Source organism: Convolutriloba macropyga, unplaced genomic scaffold (assembly GCF_964194025.1).
Source record: "Convolutriloba macropyga unplaced genomic scaffold, txConMacr16.3 SCAFFOLD_915, whole genome shotgun sequence".
In the NCBI taxonomy this organism is placed as follows: domain Eukaryota; kingdom Metazoa; phylum Xenacoelomorpha; order Acoela; family Convolutidae; genus Convolutriloba; species Convolutriloba macropyga.
Window position 1 is genome coordinate 41,744 of NW_027449882.1, and position 24,498 is coordinate 66,241.

General features: G+C 35.7%; 2 protein-coding genes across 2 annotated transcripts; both read right to left on the minus strand.

Moving 5' to 3' along the window:
• Nucleotides 1–1,062: 1,062 nt before the first annotated feature.
• LOC142355398 (meso-2,3-butanediol dehydrogenase-like) lies at nt 1,063–9,412 on the minus strand. Its single transcript, XM_075407591.1, has 3 exons — nt 9,122–9,412; nt 2,815–3,220; nt 1,063–1,448 (listed from the first exon to the last, which is right to left on the minus strand). The coding sequence occupies exons 1-3, from the start codon at nt 9,315–9,317 to the stop codon at nt 1,214–1,216; spliced, it is 837 nt and encodes a 278-aa protein (XP_075263706.1). The 5' UTR covers nt 9,318–9,412; the 3' UTR covers nt 1,063–1,213.
• Nucleotides 9,413–13,904: 4,492 nt separating this feature from the next.
• On the minus strand, nt 13,905–17,005 carry LOC142355399 (meso-2,3-butanediol dehydrogenase-like). Its single transcript, XM_075407592.1, has 3 exons — nt 16,748–17,005; nt 14,870–15,298; nt 13,905–14,407 (listed from the first exon to the last, which is right to left on the minus strand). The coding sequence occupies exons 1-3, from the start codon at nt 16,941–16,943 to the stop codon at nt 14,187–14,189; spliced, it is 846 nt and encodes a 281-aa protein (XP_075263707.1). The 5' UTR covers nt 16,944–17,005; the 3' UTR covers nt 13,905–14,186.
• Between the last annotated feature and the right edge of the window lie 7,493 nt (nt 17,006–24,498).

Genomic DNA, 24,498 nt, shown 5'->3' on the forward strand with positions numbered 1-24,498 from the left:
TGGATAGTGACGATAATGTCGATTTTGAGGCAGTAATTGACGAAGAATCTCCAATCAATTGTCCATTCATAGATTATGAAGCTGTTGAATCTGAGGACGGAAGAGAAATAACCGATTCGGAGGAGGAAGAAGCAATACCACCGCGTAAAAGGGGTCGACGCACATAAAAAACAGCAATTTTCAGCCTTATTTTTACGTCTGTAATTGTTAAGATTGTGTTTTATGATTTATATTTCAATTAAAACTGTTTAACCTACTCTATTTTATCCCCATTTGTATATATTTTCCCTGTGACACTTCAAAAAATTTAAATATTTGCATTTTTTCGTTCATTTCGTGCTAATTTTGTTGTAATTTTTCGTTAAAAATGGCTCCATTTTTGTTCAAAACCCATTTCAAAACTCTAACCTACCCGTGCTTAACACTGGTTTCAGTAACAACGCGTTTTGTCGTGATTTGTAACCTTTCGATTGTACAGATTTTGTGTTCAGTTTTGGTTCAATTTCTCAACCCAAGTTTGTGTTGTTTAGCTAAATTTCAATTGCTAGATTTGAGCAAATTGCGTGGTTTGGTTCTACAGTAAATTCACAGTTTATATCCAGTCTTTCTGATAAGTCTAAATATTTCACTCTTTGATAAGAATAAATAATTCCCTCAAAGGAGGGGGGAAATGTTTGGATAATAATTCGGCATAAACCGAATAATTCCTTCAAAAGCGGGAAATGGAGGGGGAATAGGTTTGGATAATATTTCGGACGGAAGGGAGCTGTCCCTGCATGTAAAAGGTTGGGTTGTCCTATACCATGCAAAAGGTTGGGTTGTCATAGCGCATGTATCGGGTTGGGTTGTCCTTCCCAATGCAAAAGGTAGGGTTGTCCTCAGGACAACCCTATCTCTTACATGGGATGACAACCCCCCCCCCGATCTTCCATGGTGTATACGTTACTACTATTATATTTATCTCATTATAATATAGAATTTGTATCTTATGTACGGTCTGAGAAATATTAACGCCCTCATCAACGTTTTGAAATGGCCACCTGTAATTGATAAATTTGAACCTTTAAGACAAAAATATAAATTGTTATGATTAATTAGCTATCTCTTAAAAAGCTATATGGAACTTTGTCACCTCAAAATGTCCGCCAGTTCATTCACACATGCATTTGAGAATAAGCTTTTTTTTCTGTAAAAGGTTCTTCATCCCCAAATTTTATTGAAGGTAACTTTTGCATGAAATAGCTCCGTCCATAACAACCGAACTTCCGCTCATAAATTCAGCCTCACTCGATGCCATAAAGGTGACCAAATTAGCGATCTCTTCTCCTCTGCCTATTTTTTCCATAGGATGAACTTTCCTTATTTTTTCATAAAACTCGTCCGCAAAGTCTTTGGGAAGGCCAGCGTTGGTACCAAATGACGTCACAACAACTCCTGGGTGATTGTTATTAAGCAATCACCGAACCGATTTTTCGTCGTACAGTTTGCAAAAGTATGGTGGCTGGGAGAATGTAGAAAACTAAGATGAATAATTTTAATAAGTATTTAATTGTAAATTAAAAATCAATTTTCGAGTTATTATATTTATCTTAACCAAAGTTACAGATGACTCTTAAGGGTGAAAAAAAATTTAAATGATATCTCCATCCTTAAAAAATTTTTCCCGAAATAAAGCAATGTAAAGAAGAACTCTTTGAAAAAATTTGGCTAGGAAAGACAAAGGGAAACACCATTCATTGAGGGTTGAAGATTGGAAAAAACATTTGCTCGCTCATCCCTACAGCAAAAACATTCTATATATTGGCCTACAGGGGGTTTGACTGAGAAGGAAAAACGAGAAAATTTTGCCGACGCTAAATTCTGATTTCTCGAAAATCGTTTTGGACAAAATTTCAGTAATTCGTTCAGCTTTTATAATTGGTGTGCGTTCGGGTTTTAGGTTTTAATTCCCATATTCCCCGCCGGCCAATTTGACCATAGGCCACAAAAAGGTCAGATTTTTTGCTTTAAAGTCCGATTTTGAAGACAAAATAAAACTTTTATCAATGAAAAATCACATCAAAGCAAAGAAATTATACAACATTTTTTAAAATTGCATTCAAAAAGGATCACACAGTCGCGGTGTACTCCAAAATGGCATGGACTGATTTGAAGTTCAATATTAACCGATTTAATATTAATATTTTGCATAATAATTATCGATAAATGTAATCGATAAATTACACCGTTTTTTGCTAGTCGTATTGAAATGAAATACAAAATTTTCAAAACACAAAAAGTGAAATGTCGGTTGGAAGATTATTTGGCAAAAAAATGTCGTCCTGCTTTAGCAAATTTGTTATATAAAGTATATCTTTTGACAAATAGCATATCTCAGTCGAACAGTAAACATGGTCAAAAGGCCAGTGAAAAGAGTACCTTTAAACTTAGTTATTATTTTGGTCAGCCAAACATTTTCGCATTTTTTGTGAAGCCTGTCTTTTATGACAATTTTAGGTTTTCGCAAAAGTGAAGTAAAGTTTCTTCATGAAGGACTTAACTCGAGCAAGCTCTTTTCATGCTAATTTCATCTCGAACACGCTTTTTTAAGTAGAGCTTTAAACCAGGTAATTTTAATTTTTGTGACGTTTCAGCGCCCCGTACCAAATAGAGGGTCTCATTTGGTCCATTTTTCCATTTGGTCACATACATTTTAACTTTTTAAACCCTAAAAACGTAGTTTAATTTTCCCAAAATAATTCCCAAATTTAGTGCAATGGTTATTATAATCAATTTGGCACGTGCGGTGGCTCGTAATTTTTCTTATCCGCTAACTCTTCAAAACTGGTCAGTGATTGCTTGTTAGTTTTTCCTGGATTAATATTATTGGCGCGAATCCCATTTTTTCCTTCTTCAAGCGCGATGCATTTCGTGAACATATCTAGGGCCGCTTTGCTCATGCAATAGTAGGCCATATTTTCTATCGGCGTCTGACCCAAAATAGATGCGTTATTGATGATGTTACCCTTCGTTTCCCGAAGATGGGGTATGCAAAGTTTAGTCAACCGAATAGCCGATTTCAAGTTCACATCAAAAACAGTTTCATAAGTTTCGATTGGTTGGTCGGCTATGAATCCAAATATGGTCATTCCTGCATTGTTGAACAAAACGTCAATTCGCCCAAACTTCTCAATGACGTCACTAACTATTTTTTCACACAATCTTTCTGTTCGAAGATCGCCTGTAAATGAGAAAAATTATTATGTAGAACTATCGTGTTTTGCAGTTTTCGGGTTTTTCTTGATATTGTAAGAGAAATGATTGTCAGAGAGCTTTTCATTAGTTTATTTTTACCGCAGGATTATAAATTCTCATGAAGAAGATCGACAGAAATGATGATTGAAAAAAAACGCTAAACAAAATTTTTGAGAAAGAACTTTTTTTCACTAAAATAATCATGTTTAAACCATCTTTAAGTTTTTTTCGATTGATACCTCATACTTAATTGAGAATCAAAGAAAATCAGTTAGGTTAAAAATGAAATCAGAAGTTCTATTCTAATTCGGCTTTAGAGAATTAGAGTTTTATCATTTGGGATCTCACCATTAAAACCTTAGGACAATATTTTGGGTGGTGTGATTAGAAGAGGTTCTTCAAATCACTAAAAATGCATTGTCTAAGTTCTGCTGAAACTTTTAATGATCAATGTTTTCAGACGGCCGACTTATGCGGCAGATCTGCCAAGGCAGAAAAATTAATGTTTGATGAAAAGTGAAGGGTCGTTTTGGCTCATTTCGTAATCAAAATTTTTTTGAGAGCGAATTGAATAAATACCTTTGTAGGAGTTGGGGAATCCTAACTAAAGATTTATATACACCTTTTTCTTTATAACAATATGTATATATTTTTACTGTAATGGAAGCATATAGAGAAATCAACTGTAGTAATGACAATCAGCAAAGCTTATGAAGCTAATGAATATTACCACACGGTTGTTATCGGTACCGAGAAGTTATCAAACTCCGAGGCGAAGCCGAGGTCTTATGATAACTTTGAGGGCGATAAAAACCGTGTGGCATTTTTTTTCAAACCCTGTTGAGATCATTTCAAAATGGAGCACAGTCAAAATGAGTGACTCTTTTTTGCGCAAAAATTCTCTGCGTAATTTTTCATTGGTGTGTAAACTCTGGAATAAATAGCTCGAAACTGCAACTGATGAAACACTTTTGAAAGTATCTTTGGATAGCAGTTTTGATACTTTTCCAGGAGCCACAAATAACTATTTGAAAATGTTCTTTAGTGAAGTCAAAACTAGCAATGGTGACGAATTTTCACCACGAACTTTATACCACCTTGCAGCAACAAATCAGTTGTATTTGTAGGACCAATCAAAAGGAAAAAGCTCCAATTGCTTTCTAGTTTTTGTTAGTTTTTTGATAAACTCATGGTTGTCTTTTTAAGGGGTATGGGTGGGTGGGGAAAGAGGTTGGAGTAAAAGGGGTGAAAAAGCTTGTGAAATTATGACTGATCCACACACAATGAACTTCATGGGTGCAATTCTTACTCTGAAAAACTTCAAATAAATTGGAACTTTTTCTAGAAGTTGATATTCTTCATGATGCAAATTACAGAGATTTTCAACTCGCACTTGACAAGCGGATGAAAAACTTATCAGCTAGGGGTTTCAATGGGCCCCCACGACAAGCTGCTATTGGGATATTGTTTTTCTGGCAACATAAAAAAATGAACTAGTTTTTTTTGCATCTGCAATTGAGCTCGGTAAAGAAGGTGCATTTTCAGAAGCTGAAACCAATGGGACAAATTAAACACAATCATTTGTTGTTCTTTACGATTACTTTTTCCAATTGTTTTCTACTTTGGTAACTGCTCTTTTTGCCAGAAGTATTTGGAAAGATTACGAACAACTGTTGTTTTTTGTGCGTAATTTGGCCAAAAAGTGTCTTTCATTTTGTACAAAACTTTCAGAACTGAACGCAGTTTTTTTCCTAGTTTTGTCAAAACCAAATTTTTGTCAGTGAGAGAAGATATGGAGAAAGATTTATGGCAGCGCAAAATTCTAGGTAAAGACTCTCTTCAAGAGCTACTGTGGACAATGTATTATTTGGTTGGCAAATTCTTCTGCTTGCGCGGAGGCAAGGAGCAGCATGAACTGGCATGGGGAAATAACCCCGAAAATTAAAGTTATTAGAATGGGACAAAAAACGCTACATTCAATATGACGAACGCATGTCAAAAAACCATAGTAATGGAATAAGAACTAAAGGCTCCCAGCCAAAACAAGCCTTTATATATCCCACGTTTGAAGAAAACTGTCCTGTGCAAATTGTGGAATTTTACATGTCCAAAATTTGGTCAAAATCGCAAAAATTTTATAATCGTATAAATGGTAAAGGAGGCGACCGCTGGTACAACAATCAGCCAATGGGATTCAATTGCTTGAGAAAAATTATATCCGAAATTGCACGATCTGCTGATTGGGATACAAATTTACTTTGGTCAGGACATTCTATTAGAGCGTCGTCAGTAACAGCGCTCATCAATGCTGGCCACAGTGAGAACGAGGTTAAAAAAATCTCGAGCCATAGGAGTGATAGTACTCTCAGAGTGTATAAAAGATCCACTAAAGCAAAGAAACGTATTAGTGCTACATTAGCGGTACCGATCACTTCTAATTTTAATGGTTTCGAAAGCAATGGTTCCATGGAACTTCAAATGTCCCAACTACCAGTCGACTATTTTGATTCGGACTCCACTTTGGTGTACGAAATGACCCAGATCCCCAATATTTGCGCACCTCCCCCATCAAAGGTTTTGAAACAAATTAATGTCTTCAAAAACTGTACTGTTCATATTGTTAACCAGTAGCCAAAAGCTTGATTGTACTCATGTTTGTTTTTTTAGACAACAAGTTTGTCAAACGGTTTTCATCATTAGACTACGAGTTTATCACCACTCTTTTATCGCCACTGTTTACTTAGTAACTGTGGCAAAAAAGAGTGTGATAAACTCGTAGGCTAGTGCAAAGTGTTTTTCCAGTGTCAATCGGGCATTAAAATTTATTTGACTGGCACTTTATTTAACTGCTATTATCGCAACAGGTATTGATTAAAACCTGGTTACAAATAAATCATGACTTCCACATTTCCGATTTCTTTTTTGGAGAATTTGATTTTTCTTACATGATTTTATTTGATACAAGGACCTCTAAACTACTGGACCCTACATATCTTATGTAGGATACAGTAATTTAGAGGTCATTTTATCCTACACCTTAGTCCAGACGCGATGTCAGATTTTGGCAAATAGATGACCCGCTTTCAAATTCAGGGAGAAAGTTAATATTCTTGCGAGAAATTGTTCTTTAATACAAACTCTGCCGGGAAAATGGTTATCTGGCTCAATCTGCCAGAACAATGGCTATCTTGCAAAATTGGTTAGAAGGCGGAAAAATGGTTATCTTGGAGGACTGTCAAAGAAATTTTAAAAAATTACCTTTGAGCTTCATTTCAAATAGCTGTGATTATCCAAGTTGCTCATTTTATGCTTTAAGAAAATTATGTGCAGTAAAGTTGCTTCTTTTATTGAATAAAACAGTACAAAATACTTACCAATGCTCGATAAAAGTTACTCGATATGATGATTTAGGAAGTAGTTTTTTTCAGTTAGAAACACTGCGCATAATGTACTTCGTACACTCTTTTATTTTAAAAATTGCGTTAAAACGGATCGCAGGCGATTTTCTTCTGCTGTCAAACAGCAATTGATTAATTATTCAAGCTTTTTCACTCATTACATCATCTTTAATAAATTTGAACACAAAGTTCATTCAATTATTAAGAAAGTGGAGTACAAGCGTTATGATGCAGTACTATTTAAATCGGATGAGCGGATTCCATAACAAGACTCCCACAGGAAAACTCTTTCTAAAACTTTTAGGCAACAAGATTATATCTTAGTGGATTGTGACATAAAAATGGTTGCTCCGTGGAATTCTGGTTGAAAATGTTTATCATGTTAGAATCTTCTATTAAATGTTAGAATCATGTTAGTTTATCATGTTAGAATCTTCTATTGTAGAAATATGGCAGAAAATAGGTAATCTTTTAAGAATCTGGTAGAAAAATGATTATATTGTAGGATTTTTTTTGGAAAATTGTGCCAGATGATGCATTTCATAGGGTGAATTTCATTATAATGAACCGGCCGAACATTTCTTGCTGCACGAGTAAAGACGATTTTTTTTTCGCGTCTGGTAAACTTTATAACGAGTAAGAACCGATTCTGACCCGAGATCAATGGCTATTAAATTTTTAGGTTATCTTAATAGATCTAAGAGATAATTTCTATTGAAAAAAAATTAAAAATTAGTTTACGGCCTAATCAATTCCACTCCTCGAATTTTTTTGAGACAATCTTTTTTCTCGATAGATTTTATGTTCACTTTAACTTGCATTTTGTGCGACATGGAACAGGGATAACATAATCATAAACAGGTAAAACGTTACACGGGAATATCAGATGAAGCATTCTGATCATAAAATTTGTTGAACTTTTTCAAATTGCGGTGGATCTAAATAGTGTCAAAACAACATGACTCATTATCCCTCACGCTTTTTTGACTCCTTCGTGCAAACATTCTTGCACAACTACGTGACAGGAACAGCTTGTTATATGAAGCTTTATCTTCGGTCGCAATGGTTTCAGATATAACTGCAGAAATTTTGTATAAAAATAAATCGTGAATCCAAAAAAATGTGAATCGAGACACGTATAATATGGTGACACAAGATCAAAAGCGCTTCATTGAGATTTATGACTTTTCTTCTGATTTTTCTTCTTGAAATTTGACTGCTCATTTGCTTGTTTTTAACCAGTTTTTCATCAATGCATTAATAAAAGATTGATCTCCAGATCTGGGTAAAACATAAATTCGAAAGAGAAAAGTTTTTTTCTTATCTGGTATACTTTGATTGACTTCTTCTGGTTACTGTTTTTGCCTTTTGGTTTAGCACAAAGGTTGACACAAATTGCCAAATTGTTGGCAATTCAATTTCATCATTAGCATACGCGATTTCTTTTCAGTTAATTTTAAGAGACATCTTACCACGCAAAAGATAAGTATTTAAACGATTGGCAAACCTCAAATAATCCTTTGACGGATTTTTTTATCTTTAACGACTAAATGATTAGGAAATCTGGTTTATTTTCTTTTGTTTATTTTAAGCAAACAGCTATCATAGATCGATTAACAAAATCTCGGCTCTATAAAATTAATGATATTTTGGAAAGCCCATAAGCAATTTAGAAGCAAAGATTCTTCTTAAGCCTAATTATTTCTTGCCAAAAAACGGATTATGAGTTTTTCAGTTAGACCCTTCAACTAACGTCAAGTGGAAATGAAATTGAGGTGTGGCCTACTTTTTGTTTTATGAAAAAAAAAGAGAAGTCTGAAATTTTTTGCGATTTTGTTTTTGACGTTTTTCAAGGCCATTCTCTCAAGGGTCAAGGGCACTCTACGATTCAGAACTGATGAGAATAATTTTTTTTTCACATTTCATGACTAGAAGCTACACCCAGAATGCAAAATTTCAAGATTCATTTACTCTTGTTTTCTTCTCAGCCCCATTTATCAGCTCTAAGTGAAAATTAATTGTTTTTATTTTCTTTAGCGCTATTATGTGCTGCTAACCAACTGTTCTATTTTTTAAGATTTGAAACAAGTAGTTTTATGTGTGTTTTTTTGTTTTTTTCCCAAAAGATCTATGGAGCGCATTAACGAGACCGTATAGTGATTATTCGCAAATCTGATTCAACTTATAACTAACGATGGTTTGTATTTTTTAATATAACGTTACATTTTCGAGCTGTTGCAAGATTGTTAAGAAAATTTTACAAGGCAATGCAAGACAATGTTGCAATTTTTGACAATTAAGTCACGATCTTGCGAGATATTTTTTTCTTAACCTAGAAGTCGAGTACATTATATGCAATTTTTAAGAGCTGTTCCTTCTTAAATTTTATTTCTAAATGCTTTTGCTAGAATAGACAACTTGAACATTGAAATGATTTATAACAAAGACAACCATTGAAACAATTTTTTGAACTTCAAAAGTTTGCACACCTTGCACCAACAATACTTCAGCATCTTTGTTCACTGCTAAACAATCCTGTTTTGTCTTTTCCAATCCGTCTGCATTGCGACCATTGAGACATAGTTTTGTGATTCCCTTTTCCACAAATTTCACAGCTGTGTCCTGTCCTATCCCAGAACTAGCTCCAGTTATAATCACCACTTTCTCATCAGAAAACAGTTTCATGACGATAAGGGTCGTTTAAAGTAAAATATTCAATTTGTAATTTAAACTTAATTGAACTTCAAAATGAGTTTCAAAGGTCTAATTGAACAAATTGCAAGTTAGAAAGGAGCAATATAACGTAAACTCAAACTACATCAATCAATGGTAGCGCTGTATTGAATGTTGGGACTGTTTAGTATATTTCAAAGAGAGCTTTGCTATGAAATCCACTTCAAAGCTTTACTTCAAAGAAAACTTTATATTTCAAATTCTTGCAAATTAAATGTATTGTTTAGGATCAACAAACATTGAAAGATTCGAGAGAAAAGAATATCAGGTACGGCGCTGATTTTGCCAAATTTTACGCGGATTCCCGCATTCCCATGGGAACAAAACATTGGAAAACACTTTGAAATCAACCCGTTTCAAGAGTTTAGACATAGTAGAACTTTAGAATTTTTCCATATTTTTAGTTATTTTCAGTATTTTTTCTGTATTTTTTTCTGAATATTATATTTGATGCAGTAAAAATTACTCAAAAATCCAGACCAGCCAGGGTAAATTGTGCCATGGACATAGTACTGCTGGCTATCCATAAAAACATAAGTTCTCTAGACTGTTTAAGCGCTGATTTGCTGTGCCACCAATCTCCGAGTTGTTCAAATACTTGTATTGCTGCAACATTTCTCGAAGCGGGCAACAAATGGAATGAATTGAGACACTTGATGAGACACTTTTTCTAAGTGAGTTCCGGGGAAGCTTATCGTGAAAGAATTGAGTTTGTCTTAAAAACCAGAACTTTGGAATTGCTGATTCCTAATAAGTTAAATTTAGATTTGATGGAAGTGCGTTATGTGATTTACACTAAAAACATCATAGTCACGGAAGAAAGATTAAGGTGGTACTACTTTGATTTACAGTCTACCTTTCTACATTTTACATACTTTTTTCATTTTTCAACCATTAAAAAAAATTTTTTCCATTGATAATAATCACTTTTCCGAAATGCTTACTTTTAAATAAATTAAAGACAATAAATGCTTTGATTAAAGCGATTATATTAAGAAATTGATAGAGAATTCATGGATATCAGATATTGGTTCAAATCTCCCAATTATGAAGATCTGCTTTTTCTTTAATATCCGCAAACGCGGGTAGCAAAATTTTGTGCCGAGAATATCGGAAACTTTTTGTAATCTTGTCATTCAAGCTTTTTGACAGTTTGCCATTGAGTAGTTCATCGGATCACAAATTCAGCGGTCATTGGAACGTTGAGCTGCATTTATGGACTTTCAACAGTTCGGTGGAAAAATTGTTTTGCAAAAAATTAGGCTGTATTTGCGAGCTTTTTGTTGAGAACTTGTGTTGCTGAATACTTCGAAATTTTTGTTAAAATCTTTTTTTTTCAAATGGCAGCCATAATATATCTGCGCTTAACCGTTGAAAAAACGCAATAATACAAAACATCCAAAAATGAGTTTTATTTGAGTTCATTTGTATAGTTTAAGTTGAATATTCGACAACGACAGTTTTTAACCCATAGCATGCAAAAATGTCTTGTTATGATAAAAACAAAACAAACAGAAAGAAATCAACTCTTTTTGCACATTCGTATTTTGATTTCATTACCCTCTGATGTCTTCTATAGCTTTGAATCTTTGAGAACTGAAACTTATTTTCACTTGATAGCCAATTTTTAATTATCTGATTTCACAAGGGTAGTAACTAATTTAAAGACAACAAGAGTTTGTTTACCGATGCAAGAGCAATAAATTGTGATTCGCTATTATGAAAAAGTGTTGAGAAAAACATTGTTTGTGGTTTTTATGTATTTTCACAAATCAGTTATTGTCTCTTGCTAAAAAACGATCAGAAACAATCTCACGCTCTCAATTCAATCTTCCTTCGATAATTTTAATATCAGTTAAATGGGCATCAGTTTTTATCGATGTAGTTTGTAGACAAAATGAAGAGTCACTTGTTCGAGGTTTAAAATCATCTTTAAAGGGACAATCTTGATTGGTTTTTTGCCTTTTGTGATAAACCCAACCAAGGGGATCTAATTGTACGAACTGGAGATGCAATAAAGTTGTGATCGTAAAAAGTTAATAAGGCAAAATTCCCTATTTCTTTTGATAAGTGTTTATCGAACAGCCCAGATAAATTGCCAAAATATCTGTTAATTTACCATTATTTTAACCTAATTTTCCTAATTGAATTAACCTATTTATTTTAAGGCAAATGACCGGAATTCCCACGATGAGTTGGACCTTCTGTTGACTAATTGTGACTTGCTGACAAAGTTACCAGGAATTCCAATAGCGAAAAAAAGGCACGTGACGGCTTTTTATGAGAATGTGACAAATTTAGCGGGAAATAGTTTGTTTTTAATTTTTACCGACTAAACATCGTCATGTGAATAATTTCGCAAGGTGAATTCCATAAATATTGCGGTAAAATATTTAAAGTGAGTTCCCGGCTATCCTATCTTGGCATACATCCATCAAGAGTGTGCGTGTATGCCAATTTGTAAACTTAACGGGAGTGGCTTATTTTCCCGTTTTTTCTATCAGGAATTATCGGGAATTGATTTATTATTTAGTGCATAAAAATCATGGTCTTGACAACTGTGACAACTGAAACACCAGTAGAAAAACTTTTATTTGATCAATTGCTTTGATTGAAAAGCTAACATGCAAAAAAAATGTTTTTTTTTGCTTTTCTATTTGCGATGAGACAGAAAGTTTTCACCGTTTCTAACATCTAACAATATTTCAACAATCTAAGTAAATTTTGTCGTTCTAGGTGAATTTCTCTCTTATTAACGATTTAACTACAGAACAGCATTGAGCCTTTTAATTTGTTAAAATTGTTTCTACATGAACAAGAGCTTTTTTGAGAACAGCAGGCAGTTCCTCAGGCAAGTTTGACTAAGTGCTCTAAAACATCTGCTGGTAAACGACTCACAAAATATGTTGAGGATATAAATCTCCTATTGTGTCCTACTATTGTGTCCTAGATATACAAAAGTTTCCTACTATTGTGTCCTAGATATACAAAAAACATTTTTTGTGATAAAATTAAGAGTTTAATTACGCATCTGAAATGTGACAATTATCTTCTTTTTGCCTAAGTTTTATCAAAACAAAAAGTAGCAACACGTTTCGAAAAAAAATAAAGGGCTTGATAAAATTACTATTTCGAATTGGCTCATTTTTGATCACTACTCAGAAACAATACAATTAAGAAGCAAAAATTTGGAAAATGAATTTTAAAAGGAGCCAGCCGTGGAGTTTATCACAAATTTTGACTAAAGTTCAATCAAAATTTCGCAGTGAATTTATTTTTTTGAAACATTTATGTGTCCGTACTTTGTTCAAATTCTGCATTTTTTTGTTTTAGATTTCTACTTTGCCTTTTGACTTTCATTTCTAGCAAGCAAATTGAAGCAAGCAAACTTTTATGTTCTTGAGATGATCTGCAATCTAATAGCTTGGAGCTGTCATGTATATACAATTTTTGTCGGTACATGTCATCAATTCGTATCATTTGTTTAATTCTTTGTGTAAATTTTTTTAAACTTTAGCTACTGCAAAAACTTTCAAATTATCTCCAGAATTTTAGATAAGCTTTTTTCTGTGACAATTGAAAGCAATTTGGTTTCGATATGTCAGCTTTGACACTATTTTCACCAAAACCGGACAAAAGTTCAGAAAATCTTTTTTACCTTTTATAATTCCACTTCGTCTAAAAGTAAAGTGTCATCAACGTCATCTTTGTGATCCTGTAACAAATTTTTCCTGTAATAAATTTGTGTTCGTTTTACTTTACGAGTCGTCGCAACTTCTTTGCAGCTTTTTCAGTGGTGGGTTCCTTTTTGCAATCTATCCAGCTCTGTCAGTTTTTGTATTGATGATCTCGGCTATACTTATTTGTATCTGATGCTTTCTTTAATTTTTTCCTTATTTTGCTAATAGAAAGCATCTATGTGAATTTGTCAACATGCATACTGATTGTGCTTTTTGGTCAATTAAGTAAAATTACGATTTAAAAAATCACGTCATATTTTTGCATTTAATTAACCGTTTGGGTTTGTTTTATTTCATAAATAGCTGCTACCATTTTAACAATGCCGTTTGGTTTTCGTTGAATTTAACATGAAGATTATACAATAAACTTTGGGTATGCTTTGTTATGAAATAATTATGATCCTTGGATATGAAAGAAAAGATCAAAACCCTAAATTGAGGCCCACGCCAAAGTAGGCTCTAACTAGATTGACCCAAACCAATATCAACTCTTGTCAGTCTGACCCTGGGCCAACCTGACCGCTGGCGAGACAAATTTCAGACCATTATCCAGACTATCTGAAAGGATAACACGTCATCTGGAAAAGATTTATAGTTCATGACTTCTTGGTCTGCAAACTTTGTCATTGTTGTTAAAAAGTTATAACTAAGTTGTCCATTTTTAAATAATCAGCACATTTTTAATAATTAATTGATTCTGCTGTGAAGTTAAATTGTAACATTTAATAGATATACGCTTTGATATTGACCTTGAATTTTTGGAACTGCGTCCGTGCCCCGGTGTAATATGACCCTCAATAATTGATTCTTTTACAAACAACTTTTTATGATATTCATAAATTTTATTGGATAGCCCACTTCTAAATATAGCAAATAAATCTAAACATAATACATCTAAATACAAGAAGCCATTATCGGCGCAAAAACAGGCATTAATTTGTTCGGTAAAGCTGATTGAGAAAACAGCTTTTGGGGTTCGGAGGGAAGGGGGGGGGGGGTAATTAGTTTTGTTTTAGGGGCAGAGGGGGAGGAGACAGTTTCAAATATAGTGGTTCCTTGTCAACTAAGTCTGTTCTTTGGTTTATTGGAGAAAACTTTTGCATGAAATGGCACCATCAGTGACAACAGAACTCCCACTCATGAAATCAGCTTCACTTGACGCTATGAAAGTGACCAAGCTGGCTACATCTTGCGCATTTCCTATTCGCCCGGTTGGTTGTTCCTTTGTAAGTCTTTCCCAGAATTGTTCGATAAATTCTTTAGGAATACCCGAGTTGACTCCAAAGGGTGTCCCAATTATACCTTTAAAAATGCGCTCAACAGTATTTTTTTTACCGCCCAGTAAAATGGAAAACAACTGAAAATTATTTAATTTTAATCTTTAGAAATTGCCAAAGCATTAATCATGATGAAAGCTTAAAAGTTGCTCGCAAAGCTATTCCCAGAAAGTTATTTAAGACTAAAAAGAGTAAGAAAATTCGGGTGAACGAAATGAAAAAAGTCACTTTGCAGAAAACCGTCGCTGATTATAACTAGATATGACAAATAGATAGGCCAAAAAGAACTGCCAATGAACTATCGTTATTTTTTTCTAATAGTAATGGGGGTGTTCAGAGTTTTTGGACGATTTTTTTTGTTGATATTGTGAGAGATTTCACTTGGCACGCAACTTAATTTCGCAATTATTCAAAGAAAATATCAAAACAAAGGTCACATGTTAAGCTCTGCTGTACAATCAAAACTGGGAAGTCAATTTTTTCAGACCTAATGCCGATTTAGAAATGCCAAAATAACGTTCCTTGCGATTGCTGAGCGTTTTTGTCCCTGGATTCACGTTGTTAGCACGAATCCCGTTTTTTCCTTCCTCAAGTGCAATGCATTTCGTGAACATATCCAGGGCCGCCTTACTCATGCAATAAAATCCCATTTGTTCCACTGGAGTTGTTGCCAAAACCGACGAGTTATTTACAATATTACCTTTGGTCTCACGTAAATAGGGAATACATAATTTGGTCAAACAAACTGTGGATTTGAGATTGACATCAAAAATGGTTTGGTAACTTTCGATTGATTGATCGAAGATACGACCAAATATGGTGAACCCAGCATTGTTGAATAATATGTCAATACGGCCAAATTTTGCGATGCATTCTTCAACTATTTTTTCACATAGTCCTTCAGTGAGCAAGTCGCCTGAAAAAAAAAGGAAATGAGTCCTGATTGCTTAATTACGAAAAAATTTATGAACTTGCAATGTCGCATCGAAAATACTTGAAACAAAGGCAAATAAGTTTGGTAAAAGAAAGTATGATGCTTGTGTTCTTGTCCTTCTGTAAAAGAAGAAAAGCTATTAGTCTCCAAACTTTTGTATACCGAGCATACTGACAATCTCACAATCTCGTTCCTTCAAAACCGAAGATACTAATGATTGGTGTTTTCAAAACAAATAATATTCAAAATTTCTTCTAATGGAATGTACAATCATTTCTCCCGTCAAACTTTGATGCTATAAACGAAATCAATATTTCAGTTTTTTTATTAAAGCCGACAACACAACTCCAATAAAATTGTCCTTTTGTCGGTCAACTGAACTAAGATTACGACTGCTATTCGAGCGAAATGGTGCATCAAATTAAACACAGGGGATTAATTCTTCAATTAACTACGACCTATAAGTAAATTTTTAGTTCTTATATTCCTTAGCTAGTTTCAGTTCAAGCGAGGAAAAATTTTGAACCTAAACTTATTTTTTGAAATTTTCTCTCTTCTGTAAAATTTTGCGACATCTTATTTTTCGTGTACATTAAATATCGAGAATATCGAGAAAATTTTTGCACCATACACAAGCAACAATGATATAATTCAGAAATTTCCAGAAGCAAAATTGTTTAATATCTTCATATATTGGTTCCAGTCAAATTTTCAGTAGTCAAAACCGCAATTTGGTTTGAATTCAAAGCCGTTGTCCTGAATTGATGCTTTCGATATGTCAATTTTGTTTTTCTTGGTCACAATATTCAACTTAGAGGACAAAACTCTCAAAACAATGGGCATTTTTTTTTGCTAAAGTTCCCACGAGTTTCTTTGGTCCAAAAATTTCAGTTTTGATCGACTTCAGATATATGTTTTTTGTGTACAATGGACTAGATCTATAGTGCAAAAATTCTGTTAGTCCAGATTATAGACCTCATTTTCTCTCAAAGTTTTTTTTTTTTCAAATAAATATAATCAGAAAATATTATTTTTTTAACTTTTTTGATCACTTGGAAATTTTTTGTAGTTTTATGTTAAATGAGACCTGTACAATACAATCATGTCTCAGATTATTGAAATAAACTGCTGTGTTAATATAGTGTACCCACTGAAACATAACAAAATACATATGACTAAAATTTCATGAGCCAGATCTTGCCAAAACTCCTTTGAAAAGTTTTGTTTTTTTTTTTGCTGGAACTATAGTGTATTGAAAAAATTCAGTGAGATACTTGGTCACTTGAGACTCATTCAAAATCTGATAAATTTGTACGCATCATGGCCATTTAACAAGTGTTTTTCAGAAATTTTTGAAAATCAGAAAATTCAACTTCAATATTTTGACGTTGAGGGATTGGAGCGTGTCTATGAAACGAAGAGCAAGGCAACCTTGAACCAATAAAACTTCAGCTTCTTTGTTGGCCGCTACGCAATCTTGTTTTGTTTTGTCTAGTCCTTCTCCATTGCGCCCATTGAGACAGAGTTTTGTGATTCCCTTTTCCACAAATTTCACAGCCGTGTCTTGTCCTATCCCAGAACTAGCTCCAGTTATAATCACCACTTTCTCATCTGAGAAAAGTTTCATAATTACTACTTGCTTTATCCTCAAAACTTGAACTGATATTTAAACAAGAACGAAAATCTAAACGTGTCACTAAAGTTCAATTTGAACAATGCTCAAACTAGAAGAGCAGAAATTTAATGTAAATCAAAACAAAACGAACAATAGCTGCAATAGTAAACAATTGCAATTGCCAACGTTTCAAATTTCTGCAAACAAATTTTATCTCAAATGCCATCAATAATTTGTCAAGGTTTGTCCGAAGAAAGACATAGGGGTTATTTTCGAACAATTTAATGTTTGTTTGATGGGCTTAAATTCAAGCGGCGAAAGTCTAAGTCGTACTTCAACTTCGGCAAAAGAGTGCTAATGTTCAAAACGCTAATGTTCTATCCTAGACAATAAATAATTGAAGGAATAAAAAAAGTGTAGAATTTGATTAAAATGATAAAACTGTTTTTGTTGTTTTCTGAAAAGTTACAAAAATTTTTTTTCTCGAATTTTTAGGACCCAACGAATAAAAACTTCTTTTGTATTTGCTTGTGATGCTTTCTCTTCGCATTATGAACCTCTAATTACCTTTTTCATGAATACACAAATCATTGTTGAAAATAAAACTCCATGAATGAATCAAAGACAATTTCCTAACGATTTCAAGTCTAAATGAGAACTGTAATCAGCACTAATTCATTCTATATCAAGGTCAAAAATGTTTCCACAGCTATAGTACTTATGCCGCGGCGAAAATTAGATTTTAGGGATTTTGTAAACAAATGTGATAATAGATTCAAAATAGCTTCTTTTATGTAGTGAAACATATATTCTAGACTTTTGGTTGCTCTTATTTGGTTGCGACTTCTTGTCAGATGTCTTTGGGAAAGAGTGACTCTCAGGTTTTTGGCGGTAGTTTTAATCATCAGCAAATGTCATGCTTTTCTTGAGTTCCCAAGGTCATTGGGAACATGCTCCAAGAAGGAGGGCAGGGGTTGAAGATCATCTTGATTGTCGTTTGATCCGATATCCTTGAACCTATATGATTGGAAATGAAAATCCTGTAAGGGTAATAACGTCAAAGGGGGTGGATGTAGCTCATGTTGCCTAAGACCGGTGCGAAAATTTTGAATTTAAAAAAAACTACGGGGAAAAAACCCGTGCGAGGCCGGCGACCGGACGCACGAACGAGCCGTAAGCCGTTTTTACTTTGGCAACTCGTACTTCACCGTCTCGCCCAGGGGATGTTTCCACAACTCTTCCGAGGGGCCAGATTCCTCTCGGCGTCAAGTCCTTGAGTACCCACACAACATCTCTAACTTTCACAGGAGGCTGGTTGTTGTCTGTCCATTTACGGCTCTTGAGTAACGTCGGCAGGTACTCCTTAATCAAACGCCGCCACACGTGGTTCATCAACTGCTGCACGTGCTTCCAGTTCTTGAAACTAGCTGGCTGTTGGTCTCCAAAGTTTCCGGGTGGCAGGGAACTGTAAGGGCGTTGGATGAGGAAATGGTTAGGAGTGAGTGGTTCTTCGTTTTCAGGCTGATCAGCAACGTTTGTCAAGGGTCTGGAATTCAGGATTGCTTCGACTTCAACCATTATTGTCTCAAAGATGTCGAAGGAGAGACGCTTAGATCCTAGAATGATTAAGAGTGTCCTCTTGGCGCTCTGAATCAATCGCTCCCACACGCCACCGAAATGAGGGCCGTATGGTGGGTTAAATTTCCATTGGGTTTTGACTGCAGCTAGGGCTTTATAAATCTTGTCTTTGTCTAAAGCCTTAACCGACTTCTTCAGCTCTTCGGAGGCGCCGACAAATGTTTTCCCGTTATCGCTGTACAATAAAATAGGTTGGCATCTTCGGCAGGTGAATCGTCGATATGCATTGAGGAAGGTGTCTGTATTTAAATCTGGACATGTTTCTAAATGGACTGCTCGCGTAACGAGGCATGTAAAAATAAGTCCATAATGTTTCTCAATTTTGCTTTGTTTGTCCTCAATATAAAACGGGCCAAAAAAATCCAGTCCTGTGTTGGCAAACGGAAATTTGGTTTCTTCTGTGGGGAAGCGGAATGCAGGAAGTGGGGCCATTATTGGTTGTATATTTTGTGTGTCAAAACGGCGACACAGAAAACATCGGTATTTCATTGAAAGTAGTGTTTTTCGAAGTCCAATGACGTAGTAGCGCTGTTGTACGAAAGCTTTGACCGGTTCTGTTGCTTGATGAGCACAAATTCTGTGAGCATATTCAAGGTATAGTCTAGCAATCTTTTCCTTTGCGTCCAAGATTATTGGACATTTTTCGAACTCCAATTCTTTTGGAGCAAATAGGAGACGGCAACTAGATCGTAGGAGTCCGTTTTGGTCAATTATTGGATTTATGTTTCTCAATTTGCTCTTGGCGTCTAACTTTTGTGTTCTTTTTAATGTGTTGATTGTTGAGGAGAAAGCATTGTTTTGAGACAACTTTAGCAGAAAATTTTGAGATAAACAAACATCATCTTTTGTGTATTGGCTTTTGTCGGAACGATTCTTCTTAGCTCTGTAAATTAAATTGAAGACAGTTGCGAGGGTTAAAAGTAGCTTATTCCATGTTGAAAAGCGGTTTGGGTCTAGAACAGTTTTGATTGGTGTTTTTGTATTTCTGGTTACGGCACCTACGGTTGAAATCTTTTTCAAATCTTTCCAAGAACTTTCAGTGTTTTGCAAAAATTGTGGTGGTGTAAGCCATTTCGGGGGAAATTCTGATGGCTCAAGGCCACGCGTTCCATGGTCGGCTGGATTAAAATTAGTTGGGACATGATTCCACTCATCAGTTTTAGTTGTTTTCTTAATTTCTTCGAGTCGATTTGAGACGAAAACGTTTTTTTTCATAGTTGAACTGATCCAATCTAAGACAACACGACTATCAGTCCACAAGTAGACTTTTTCAAATTTTAATGTCATTTCAGTTTCTATCAATGTGCGGAGGCGTGTACCTAGAACGGCTGCTTCGAGTTCTAATTTTGGCACACTAATTTGTTTTATTGGTGCAACTTTGCATTTTCCAAGCAGAAAAGATATTTGAAAGATTTCGTCCTGTTTTTGGGTGCAAATGTAAGCAACTGCTGACAATGCAACGGTTGAGGCGTCAACAAAGGCATGGAGTTGGTGATTATTTTCCTGATTCGTTGAGGAGTTCAACTATCTGGGGATTTCGACATCAGGCATTGCAAAGTAACTATCGAGCACTTTTTGTAGGTTGGAATGAAGTTCTGCAGGAAGTTGCTCATCCCACTTCTTGCCTAGCTTCCAGACTTGTTGTAAAAGCATTTTGATTCTAATTGTGAGCGGGGACAAAATTCCTAGGGGATCGAAAATTGTTGATACTAAGCTGAACATTTTCCTTTGTGTATACTTACTTGCATTTCGGGGAAATTGTTCTAATGTCTTCATTAGAAAACAGTCAGTTCTGGTATTCCATTTCTGACCGAGGACTCTACTGATCTCCTTCAGTTCATCTCGATCTTCTTGCTCAATAAACCTTATGGCTTCATGTTTGTTTGACACAAATTGTGTCAAGCGATAGCCACCTTTATGAAGGCTATCTTTAGTCTGGTTAATCGTTTCAATTGCTTCTTCTATAGACGGCAAAGAATGAATATAGTCGTCCATATAAAAATGGTTCTTTATTGCATTAACTGCTTTTGGAAATTCAATTGCATTATCTTCTGCGCAACGGTTCAGAACGAAAATTGCACAAAATGGGGAGCAGGTTGCTCCAAAAATTAATCTGGTGAACTGGTTTTGGTTAACCATCTCTTCATTGGGCCAGAGAAAGCGTAATGCAGAATGGTCCTCATGCCTTATTGCTATCTGCATGAACATGCCTTCGATATCAGAGAGAATGGCAACTGGGTTTTCACGAAATCTCAGAAGAATTCCTACCAAGTTGTTCAGCAAATCTGGTCCTGTGATCAAATTGGAATTCAAAGATTGTCCTCTAAACTTGGCCGCAGCATTTGCTACTCTGCGCACTTTTACGGGCTTGTTTGGGTTAACCACCGGGTGATGAGGCAAATACCAAATTTTCTCGGGTTCTGGCTGCTGCATTTCAACTGGCTGGACATAAAATTTTTGAAGATCTGTTGTGAGAGTTTGCTCATACAACTCTTTCAATTGGAGGTCATTACCGAGTCGCTTCTGAAGACTTTTCAGCTGGCTGAGAGCTGCAAAATAATTTTTTTCAATCCTCAATGGTTTTTCCAAGGCAGTCCAATTTCGTACCTCTCACCATTGTAGCTGATTGTTTTGTTCAATATATCAAGGGCTTCCTTGTCAACGGGATTTTTAGATTCACGCCCGGGTTGAGTTCCTTCGTCTTCAATATTCCAGAATTGCTCAAGCAATTCATCAAGAGGCTGATCGTCGGAGCTTCTTCGTGATACGTGGTACACGTACTGTTTCTGCTGGTGAGATCGTTGTTTGGGTTGCTTTTGCACTCTTTCATACTCTCCAGCTAGGGTCCATCCAAGCCTCGTCTTTACGCCGAAAAGCCGGTTTTTAGTTGCCGGGATGACTTCAACTGGATGTGTGAAAGCAAAAGTGTTTATTCCCAAAATTGCACCAATTTTGCCTACAGCTATTTCTGGGAAGTGAATATGACGCAATTCTTTGAATGCATCGCAAAGCTGGTTGAGTTCAAATGTATTAGCTGGTGCTACATTTTTACAAGGAGTGCTATAAGTTGTTTTAATTTGAAACTTTTGATCCAAATTTTCGTTGGGTGCAACTGTCACTTGTTCTGAAATTTTTGAAAGTGGCATATCATGCTCTGTGTTAAGATACTGAAGCGTAGTGGCTTCTTGATCATCGCATGGAAGGGCAAGGAACTCTGTGATTTTGTCAAGTATGAAAGTAAATTGGCTTCCGGGATCGCTCAGAGCGTACGTATCGAAAGCTCTCTTGCCGTTTAGAAAAGATACTGGGATAAGTTGAAGTTGCTCGAACCATTTTTTTGGTGTAGACTGTAGATGATTCACGCTAAAATTTTGGTTGGCATTGTTCAAATTAGCGCGCTGAAAATGATTCTGGTTTTTGTTTTCAAAAGACTGTCCATAGAGGCTCTTTTGTGATTTGGATGAGACGCTTGCGTTGTTGTTACTTCCTGGTTCACATTGCTGTTTGACTGGCTGATTTTCTTGGTTGGTAACATTTGTACCTGTGGAATTGCTGGTGGCAAAAGCAGCTGGCTGACGCGTGATAATTTTAGCGGAGTCATGCAGTGTTGTGTGGTGGTATCCGGTGCATGTTTGGCAGCGTTTTGTCGATGGGCAATTTTGCTTCTTGTGTTTATTGCTCAAACAGTTCGAGCAAAGATTGCTCTTGCGTACAATGTCAAATCGCTGGCTTGGGCTGCATTTTTGGTAATCGGGACAGGTCGCCAGTATATGGTTTCCTCGACATTTTTCGCAAGAACGCTTTGGTTGATTTGCGTTGTTTAGGGGTGGAAATGGAGGGGCGCTAGGTGGTTTCGGAGTACCGCTACTGCTTATTGTTGTTGATTGAATTCGATTAGTCGGCTGTGCTGGAAAGCCTGAACTTTGGGTACTTAGTTATCTTTCGTGACTATCGCTGTTGTTTAAGTTTCCAGAGCTATTAAAGTTGTTTCTACGAAGGTTATTTTGCTGGAATGTTTCGCGGTTTATCTTATCGTACACATGTGCTTGAACTTCTAACCATTTCTGAAATTCAACTAAAGTAGCTGGTGTTTCGATGGATGTAACGGTGTACTCTGTCCATTTGAGGAGGATGTTATGCGGGACTTTTTCTTTAGCTTTCTTCATAAGTGTCGAGCTCTGTAGGTCTGCTGTGTATCCCAGGTATTGGAAAGCTTGCACTAAACGTTTCAAGAACAAAGCAAAGGCTACAAAGTTTTGCTTGTTATAGTCATTAGTTGACTTCCAGTTTTCCAATTGATTTATGAAGGCATTCACCACTATTGTAGGATCACAAAAATATGACATGAGTTCGTTTAAAAATGTGCTATAATAAGCAGGATCACAAGAATAAGCTTGGATGACATCTTTTGCTTTTCCAGTAACTGCATTTTGCAGGTAGGTGATACGATGTGTGTCAGTAATACTGGTGTTGTTATGTACGAGGCAAAAAAAATTATTTATCCATTCGTGGTACTTCAATGGGTTGCCATTAAAATTTTGAATTGTAAGTGGTGGTAACTTTATTGAGTGTTTACTCGTTGGATTCTGCCAATATGGAGCTGTGTTTGAGGTCCACGGTAAAGAATTGGTTTCAAATGAAGGGTGTCTAAACCTTTCATTTGTTATTGGATGTAATACGCTGGAAAATTGATGTGAATGGGGTAATTGTGACTCGTGATTTTGCTCTACTGAAGGCAGTGCTTGTGGGGAAAACGTTGAGATTGAATGTGCAATGGGAACACTTTCAGTTTTTGTTTTTGAACAGGCGGTTTCTTGAACACCGAATGGGTTGAGAGGCTCAATGCCTGCGGTTTTGACTTGTGACTGTGGCAGGAATTGAGTAAAGTTTTCTGGTAAAATTTTATTCTCTGTGTTTTTCAATTCCTGTCCATTATGCAATGGTAAAGAAAATATGTTAGAAGTTTGAAAATTGTTTGCGTTTTGGCAGGAATTTTCAGGGAACTGATTACAGTTTGTCATTGTGTTACTCAGTTAAATTGGTTGTTTTGTCTGTTGCGGATCAAAATCTAGATTCTGTGCGTTTTGTTGACTGCAATATTTGACAGAACTGGGATTCATCAAGCGGGAATTATGTGTTCCTTGGTATTTGGAACAACCCATGCTCTTTGGTTCAAACGTTTGCGTCTGAAACCGTTCCTCGGCGATATCTCGAGAAAATTCAGATAGCATGTTTTTTGACTGAAATTGATTATTAAAGTTTTCCTTAGGAAAATGGTTTTCAAACTTATTTTGCGTGCTCACAAAATTAAGCGGCTGGACGGAATCATTGTCTGCTTTAAGCTGCTGCTGGTTGACTGTAAAGTTATCAACAGCAGATAACGTTGTATCACTGAGAGCAAAACGATTGAGAGTTTTTGCGACGGTCGTCTCAGGTTTCAAAAAATTTCTATCCGAGTGTTTTACTTATGTTTTGGATTCCAATGTGTTATGGATGTTAATTGGTCTGATTAAACTTGCTGTACTCATTCCCATAGAAAGCGGATTCTCATTGTTGCCATTTAAAATCTTTGACAACATTGGTTTGGTAGTGTGGAATTCAGACAAAAACAGTGATGGTTTCTCCGGTCTCGGTGGTAAAGGTGGTGTTTTGTTGGAGAATGATGAACGTTCTGGGTTGCTTGCTTCTGGAATCCCGTTCATTGATGGCGAGCATCTCCGTGAGGTTGTATATCTGGCAGTCGTATGAGTTGTTACACTGACATCATCGCGTATCCTAGTTGAAGATTGGCTGAGTAGTCCATCGCCATCTAAACTGTCAATTTCGTGTTCAAATTTCTCTAGACGTGACAGAAGGTTTGAATATCGTTCCATGACAGATGAAGTGCTGCCGGAGTTCGGACTTTCCTTTAACACGGCATCAAGTGTTG